The sequence below is a fragment of the Halichoerus grypus genome, chromosome 8 (assembly GCF_964656455.1).
Source record: "Halichoerus grypus chromosome 8, mHalGry1.hap1.1, whole genome shotgun sequence".
In the NCBI taxonomy this organism is placed as follows: Eukaryota; Metazoa; Chordata; class Mammalia; order Carnivora; family Phocidae; genus Halichoerus; species Halichoerus grypus.
The window spans coordinates 114,623,643-114,632,795 of record NC_135719.1 but is presented as its reverse complement, the minus strand read 5'-3'; the positions used below and the strand labels follow the sequence as shown (position 1 = coordinate 114,632,795).

Below are 9,153 nucleotides of genomic sequence, written 5' to 3'. Positions count from 1 at the left end.
GTCCATCGTCTCTCATGGTTCTTCTCCCCCTCCGATTTCCCCCCCTTCATTCTTCCCCTCCTGCTACATTCTTCTTCTTCTTTTTTTCTTTCTTAAGATATATTGCATTATTTGTTTCAGAGGTACAGATCTGAGATTCAACAGTCTTGCACAATTCACAGCGCTTACCAGAGCACATACCCTCCCCAGTGTCCATCACCCAGTCACCCCATCCCTCCCACCCCACCCCCCACTCCAGCAACCCTCAGTTTGTTTCCTGAGATTAAGAATTCCTCATATCAGTGAGGTCCTGACTTTAATAAAGGGATTTCAGGATTAAGGATGACAGTGCAGATTTTCTTTAAATGCCCACTAACGAGATTAAGCAAGTTCTGTACCTCATATTAGTTGTTGATATTGAACACCATTTTCGCCTTCCTAAGCAATTTCCTGCATCAAAGGGGCATAAAACTTAAAACTGCATTTCCCTAAATCTCCTGCCAGTAAGATCCCACTAATGAAAGCATCTTGTTTGAGACTGGAAGGTAGAAGAAAAGGGGAGCCGCATCTCTCCAGACCCAGTAACTGGCAAAGTAGGGGTTTTGCCATGGTGTTCAAACATCCTTATGAGAATCTCTTCTTTCCTGCACAAACAGCTCAGACCATTTTGGCATCTTTCCTGTGATGTCTGTACTTCTAGATTTCCTGAGGGAGCTTCAACCCTACAATAAACGTGTAATACTCAAAATATCTAGACTATTCCTATTTCCCTGACAAAATCTGACTGATATTGTAAGTGATAATCTGGTGGGGAGGGGAGACAGGGAGAGATTGGGAGCAAGAGAAATAATCTAGCATTATATCTATCTTTTACATAGCAGTTTTAGTCCTTTTACATTTATTATGATCACTGATACAATTTTTATTTATTTTTATTGTTTTGGTTTGTGTTTCTATACTGCATTTTCTATGCCTTTAAATACCCTTTCTTGATTTCTATTGACCCACTGAATTTTCTTTATTCTAATTTGTTCCCTCTATTGGTTTGAAAGTTAGATGAAAATTTTAACATGTGCTTTGATTTAATGTCTAAAATTAATCAATATCTCCACTCTCCTCTTGAGCAACATAAGGATCTCAGAATTCTTTGATTTCCATCTTCCCTTCTCATTCTTCATTTTATTTCTCTTTGTTGTTGTACTCCCAATATATTAGTCATTTTTCCTACTGCTGCTGTATTGTTTCTTGCAGTCTATACATGCTGAAATTTACCTACATGTGTACCAGTTTTTTTGTTCATTATTCCTTTCTGAACTTCACTATTTCCTTCTAAGTTCAATTTCTTTCTTCCTGAAATACATCAGTTAGTAGTTCTTTCAGTGATAAACCCTTTCAAACTTTGTGGAAAACATCTTTATTTTTCCTTCACTCAAACAGAACACTAAAAGCTGAGACTGTTTTTCTCTTGAGACTGGTGATATTGTCCCCTTCTCCTCTGGCTTCTGTCATTGCTGTTGAGAAGTCTGTCCTCAGTCTTTTTTTTTTTCTTAATATTTTATTTATTTATTTGTCAGAGAGAAAGAGAGAGCACAAAGCAGGGGGAGCAGCAGGCAGAGGTTGAAGCAGGCTTCCTGCTGAGCAAGGAGCCCGATGTGGGACTCGATCCTAGGACCCCAGGATCATGACCTGAGCCTAAGGCAGATACTTAACCAACTGAGACACCCAGGCATCCCTAGAAGTCTGTCCTCAGGCTTACTGCCATCCTTCTGCAGGAAACTTGGTTTAAAAACAAAACAAAACAAAACAAAACAAAACAAAACAAAACAAAAAAACAAAACAACCACCACCAACAAATTAACAGCTTGATTGAGATATAATTTATGTATCATGGTAATGGTATTTCCGCCTCGTTGCTTTTCTGTCTAGAGTTTCTGACTAACTTTAATATTGTTGTGGGAATTAAGTGAGTTAATGGAAGTAAAGGATTATCACCTATGCACTCTGTAAATTAGTGCCACATATAAATCTTCGTTTGAATTGGCCATAATTCTGAGCACACAGTGGTTGCTAATAAACACTATATTTAGCTGAAAAATGGGCCAGGATTTTGAAAGGTGGTATGCCCCATATCTGTTCATTTTCATTTAGTCCTTTCTTCCCCTGCACTCCATTTGTACAGCTCACCCTCGGCATCCCACCTGTTCTTCACACTCGACATGAGGCAGCTTGATATGCTTTTTTGTTTTTCTTTGCTCTAGTCTCTGCTATTGTGAGTGCCTAGCAAGGTTAACATGGTGCTGCTTTAAGTATTATCATTTGGGATGTAATTATCACATGTGGCTAATCATGCACATGCTGAGAGGCTGGGAACTTGTTGTTTTTAACTGGAGGGGACATCTTAATGTTAGTTTTTGACAAGAACCATTATATGTGTGTATATACACACACACATATACACAATGCAGTAATGCACTGTAGAAAGAGACATAGTGAAAATAAAGATGGAGAAAGAGAACCTACCAACAGAATAGCTAATACATTTTTTTTTTAACTTAGCACTTGTATCGGTAACATTAGCTTGTTAACCTCATTTAATAGGGAAGGAAATGAAATTCAGAGAGGTTAAATCAACTGTCGAGGCCATGCAGTAATTGGGTGGCAGGCAGAACAGAGCTGCTAAATTGTTAGTGAATTGCTTTCCCATGAAGCCAAATTCGAAGGATAATCAAATGTTTCTAATTCTCCATGGAAACTTTTTCAAAAGCATTTGTAAATGCATATTGGGATTTCATATGACTACTAGATGCTACAAACTGCTTTTTCACCTGGACCATCAACCATGTACAGATGTGGAGACTATTCCTTGCCATCAGTTTGTAGACTAGCCTATACCACCTTAACAGCAATAATGAAAATATTTTTGAACACTGACCACACATACTAAATGAGGTATTACCTTGAAAATGACTGGCATGACTCTTGGCACACTGTTATGTGATTAGTTCATGTTGTTACTTCATTTATATGTTGTTTCTAAATAGGTTCAATGGGCTAGTTTTAGTAATTTTCAAATAGCCTATTTTATCATCCCTAGCCCACCTATTATTTTAAAAAAATATATATATAACATGGGCATTTTCCAAAAATAAAGAAGAAAAAGATATGTAGACAGATGTAAATCTAGATACAAGTCTATCTATCTGTATCTACATCTACATCTATCTGTCCATCCATCCATCCATCCATCCATCCATTGGATGAACAGAGAAAAGCTTAAAGTTAGAAATCAGGAAGTGCCTAATCACATACTTTCTCTTGGGATGGGTGTGGTTTATAGAGGGTGCTATAGAAGATGCACTCAGGTTCAGTTGCTTGGTACTCTATCCTGTCCAAGGTTGAGTCAGGGGAATAAGGTTGGACCTTGAGATGTCAACATAATCAAAAACAATGTAATTCTAACCACAGAAGCTAAGGTTCATGTTTTATTTTTACCCACCTGATCCAGCTGAACTATTCTAGACCAGACTAGCTTTTTCTGCCTAATATTGTATAAATAGAATTTTCAAATACACTGAAAATTTGAAATAATTGTACAGTGGATACCCATAGACTTACTTCCTAGATTCTTCATTTGTTATATTTTGCTTTGTGCTATGGACTGAATGTGTGTATTCTCCCAAAAGTTATATGTTGAAGCCTTAATCCCCAATGTGATGGTATTTGGATGTGCGACCTTTAGGAGGTAATTAGTTCATGAGGGTGGATCCCTCATGAATGAGATTAGTGCCCTTATAAGAAAAGACAAGAGAGAGATGATTTCTCTCTCTGCCATGTGAGGATACAGCAAGAAGGTATCTGTCTGCAAAGCAGGAAGAGGAACCAAATCAGCTGGACTTCGATCTTGAACTTCCCAGCCTCCAGAACTGTGAGAAATAAATTTCTGTGAAGCCACTTAGCATATGGCATTTTTGTTGTAGTAGCCCAAGCTCAGACCATTTTCTTTCTCATATACCTGCGTATCTATCTACCCATCAATCCCTCTTAGCTGTATTCATCATTATTCTTCACCCCTAAACATTTCTGCATACATTTAAATAACCAGAGCTCAATATTTTATCGTTCTTTTCTACTTTAAGGTAAAATTTACACACAGTGAAATGCACAAAGCCTAGTACCATTTGGTAAGTTTTGACAAATGCAAACATCCATTTAACTCATACTCCCATCGAAATATAGAACATGCCCATCACCTCAGAATATTCTTTCATGTCCATGCCCAGTTCATCTCGACACTGATACCAATCCTGAGGCAACCACTCTTCTGCTTATTTTCACTATAGATGAGTTTTGCTTATTCGAGAACTTCCTACGAATGGAGTCATGTAACAGGTACTCAGTATGTTTTTGAGATCCCATGTTAATTTCCTTTTTAGTTGTTGAATAGTATTCCACTATATAAATATATCTTCGTTTATTCATTCATGTGGACATGAGGGCTCTTTGCAGTTTTGCCATTATGAATAAATCTGTTCTGAACATTCTTGTGCAGGTCTTTTATTCTTCGTCTTCTTTTTAACATGTGGATAAATGCCTAAAAATAGAACTGTTGGATTTTCAGCGCAAGTTTAGTTGTATAAGAAACTGCCAGGCCTTTTCCCAAGTGGTTGTTCCATTCCCACCAACAATGTATGCTCCACATCCTCACCAACACTTGATGGAATCAGCCTTACTTTTAGCCTTTCTAGTGCATGTCATGGAGACTCATATCTAAGAATGCTCTCACCAGCTTCTGCCCATCAAAGCAAAACCTGCCTCTCACTGAGCCCTCTCCCCCAAGTATTTACCTCGGAATTTGGAGAAGGGGGGCTTACATTTCAGTGGTTTATTTCTTCTAAGGCCCTAATAGAGAAGAGGAATTTCGTCTACTATCTGTCCGCCTTTCCACTATCTTGCTTAGAAAGAAAAGTTTAAAGTGTCCGAACAGTCATCTGACTGGATCAAGCTGGTGAGTTCAAAGTTCTCCTCTGTTTCATGATATATTTTGAGGCAAAAGATTCTCCCTTCTAAATCTCAGCCTTTCTCCCAGTTTCTAGCAATATTTAGAAACTTTGATATTCGAGAGAAGAAAATTTCCCAATATTCAGGCTCAACCTATTCTCTTTCAGGCTTCCCTAAGGACCATTCTTCAATTATCATAGCTACTCTGTAAAGCAGGATTGGTATCCCCTGTTTACAGAAGAGGGAACTGTCCCTGAGCCCAGAGGCTTATGCACAGGGTTTTAGGACCCTCACACGAGTGTTCCCACACATGCCTCTCCCCTTGCGGGCAGCTCCTCATGGTAGACTCTGACCCGTGATGCTCTGGTGGCACCTCCTACCCTCCATCCACCTCATGGGGACAGTGCACTTGGCCGTCTCCCTCAGCCACCCATCACCCCCAGGCCCACTCATCCCCTAGCTTGCATCCTCTCTCCTCCCCACTTTCTTCCAACTCTGCTCAGTTATCTCATAAAACTCTTGTTCTGTCTCTTATTTTCTTCCATATGGGAACTAAAAATGTACCCTCAGCTTGCCTGATGACTGCCAAAGTAGTGCTGGTGGCATAATAAAGTGAGACATAATGAAGAACCAACGCCATCAACATCTAAAGCCCTCGAAAGTACCAAGAGATCCCTTTTACAATCTCCACAAAGGCACCTTCTACTTTCTCAACCCCTCCTAATTAAACTGGCTTTTCCTCAAGTGCTGGAATTCTACATAAACAAAAAACTTGTGTCTTCACTACTGGGTTTCTGTTTTAATGAACAGCATCACAGCAACATTGTTTTCTATTACTTTGGTTGCAAAGATACAGCATGTCAGTTAGGGTTTAAATTAAATTGCAACATTATGTCTACAAAAAATCATGTAGCAAATGCCAAACTGACTTAAACTTCTGGAATAAAGTCAATTTCTAAATTAGGACTTGCCTTTTTTTTCTGTTCAGTTTTAAATATTTGTTACAAGAATTTCCTCTTTGGCATGTTTTCTCTTATATAGAAATGTATAATGATGCAATAGTACCATCCTCAACATCACAGCTTTCTATGTAGTATTTCTACCTAGAAAGTATGTATGATTACAATTCCATTTTACAGATGAGGAAACTGAAATTCAGGAAAGTGTACTAACTTCCAGCTCGTAAGTGGCAGAGCCTGAGTTCACACCTTAGTTTGTTAGCCCCCAGCTGATGTTTTCTTAGCCTCCACATTACCACCCAGCACACAGATTAAAGCTTCCCAGCGTGGATTGGAACAGGTCATGACGGTGTGATTCACCCCCCCACCATTCTCTGCAGCTCCACCATGTTCCTCCCAAGTAGTTATCCAGAACTCACCAAATTTCAGGAGGATAGGGGAAAACTGGAAAAAGCTCTAAAAGAAGAGCAGTAAATCCAGATCTTTAATAAATCCAGAGCTATTTTTAAAAAACAAAGCTGTATCTAGCAAAGAGACTAGCTGTGTGATTAATAATCAGCACCTATGATGTATGTTAAATAGCTCTCACGTGGCCATGAGCATCAACACAGAACATGGCTTATGTACCCACTCTCTTGTTAGCCAGAGTGCTGGGTTTCCCTTATTACGTTGCTCTAATGGTGTTAATAGACTGACTAACAAGATACACCTAACAAAGACTTTGTGGGCTGCAGCACAGATAAAGACTAAGAAGAGTGAGAGCCTGGATTTGGCTATAGAAGCTGACCCTTTTCTACCAGCTTGGCTGGCTCCTTGCCTGATGCTGACATGTGAGGCCAGAGCCTATTGACTCCTTCAGCCTCCCACATTGTTATCAACTTCATCCTTATTTCAGTGAGACTCTGGTCCCTGGGATGGACAGGCTCACTTGCCCTCCACACTACCCTTTCTAGTTTACCTTCTGGACTTGAAAGGCTAGAAATGCAACAACATTTTTCAGACTCTCTTGCAACTAGAATTCTAGATACAAATTAGGTTCCTCTGGTTGTATGAACTTGCATGAGATCCAGAAGGCAGAAGTGAGGCAGAAACCATCTTCCTGTCCCCTTTTAAGCTATTTTTGCTGACAATCATTAAAACCGAGCTAATATTTAGCAGCATTATTCCAATGCTCAGTCTCTAACTTCTTGTGTCCTCATAGACAGCTGTGGCTGTTTCCAGCAGCACCATTTTTATTCCAGCTTTCTGAGCCCGGGACTGCAGCTACAGGAGTGTCTTGGGCCCCTCTTTCTAGTGGTGATCTCCAAAGTGGTAGCTCTCCTGGTAAGTCAGGCTTATATTGCCCCAGATCCTCTTCCACCTCCTCCTCTGTCGGCACCATAACCACTAACATTTCTTGTATGCATACTGTGTGTTAGGCACTAGGCTAAATGCTTTAGAGAAATCATTTTATTTAATCCCCCCCACCACCAAAAACCCATAAAGAAAGTGTTATTGGGGCACCTGGGTGGCTCAGTCGTTAAGCGTCTGCCTTCGGCTCAGGTCATGATCCCAGGGTCCTAGGATTAAGCCCCATATCAGGCTCCCTGCTCCACGGGAAGCCTGCTTCTCCCTCTCCCACTCCCCCTACTTGTGTTCCCTCTCTCGCTGTGTCTCTTTCTGTCAAATAAATAAATAAATAAAATCTTAAAAAAAAAAAAAAGAAAGTATTATTAATATCACTTTGTTCTAGATGAACCTACTGAGATTCAGAATAGAGAGTTAAATTGTACTGGATCAGAGCGAAGCTAATGGGTAAGTGGGTAGAGCTGGACTTTGACCCCGGATCTGCCTCACTCCAAAGCCTATGCTCTGCCTCTTTAAAGGTATTTGCAGGCCTGGAACCTATTAGCAGATTTTAATTGCCCATACACATTATGTTGCTGAAGAGACATCATTCTTTTCCCTTTAACCATATACATGTAGAGGCCAGTCTATTTTGCATCGAGATATATCCAGATATCGAAGAAGCCTTCAATCTAATTAGATAGAAAGGCATTTAAAATATTAAGAGGTATCACTTTGTAAAAACATGTCTAAGTCATTCTGAAATCAATTCTTTATAAAGTTAAAGAATTAAGACCAAAGCAAACACAGCCTTCTGCTTGCTCCTGGAAGGCCCAGAGCTGGGCATCCAGACATGCACTTACCAGGCGCTCTATTAACAGCGAGGTTTCGGAAATGGCTGCCTTTGATCATTTCCACGGATAATCGCCCCGTTGTGGCGTTGTAGGACAGCCCCACCAACAGCTCTGGCGCTCCTCCATGAGACAGCGACTGCGTGGATGAAGCACTATCACTGTGAGAAACTGCAGATGGGCTGAGCGGAGACTCTCCACTCTGGAGGGGAAGAACAACAAAGAACCCATTGGTCCACGCTGTACTACTCTCTTACAGAAAGCCGATATTATGTTTGGTGAAACCGTGGCCCAAGCTCAACTGCTGCCAAAGATTACTAACAGCGCACTTGGTGTGAATGATAATGGGCCTGGGGAGTGCAGTCATGGATGAGACGCCCCGCATTATTCGCTGACATATTTGCTTCGAGAGCTGTCTCCATTCAACATTTCCTCTCTAAAGACAAAATGGACAAAGATATTATTACTAGTGTAAATCAAATGCTCTCAGATACACTAAGAGCTAATAATACATTTAATATAGACCCAAATTCCCTCCTGTGTCATTTGTGCTTGAATGTTTCTATGGAACCCATCCACTCTAGGCATGAGTTTTGTTTCTGTTCGCTGCAGCTTCTTGATGAATGTAGCAACACAGGAGGCACTTTGTCTTCACTAGAAAAGAAATGACCATGACCATCTACCACCACATAGAACATTTGGCCCCAGTTCTGCTTCCTAGGGGTGTCAGGAACACACCAGATGCTATTACCGCCCCCCCACCGAGGAAATGAATTACATTGAAAATGAGCACTTTTATGACTGTTTGGTAAAACAGTCCATGATTGGACTGTGGATCTCAGAGACTTTGCACACACCAGGTGAGCCGAGGAGAGAGACGATGCTTTCTGTCCTGTTTATTCACACACCTGCTTCTCCAAAGTGCCCACCTTTCTACACCAGACACATTGGGAGGAGGAGAGCAAAGTAAGTCAGGATGTTGACTCTCACCTCAAGAAGCATAGTGGGCACTGGCCCTGGGGGGAGGGGGGGGGCAAGAC

The 9,153-nt window shown here is 40.7% G+C and overlaps 1 protein-coding gene across 5 annotated transcripts in view; it reads right to left on the bottom strand.

Annotated features, from left to right (window-relative positions):
- SYT16 (synaptotagmin 16) overlaps positions 1–9,153 on the bottom strand; it is a 247,546-nt gene that overhangs the window by 17,913 nt on the left and 220,480 nt on the right. For all 5 annotated transcript variants that reach the window (XM_078053791.1, XM_036067722.2, XM_078053790.1 and 2 more), the window contains one exon: positions 8,126–8,315. In XM_078053791.1, coding sequence (XP_077909917.1) covers positions 8,126–8,315 — 190 coding nt within the window. The remainder of the gene's footprint in view (positions 1–8,125; positions 8,316–9,153) is intronic.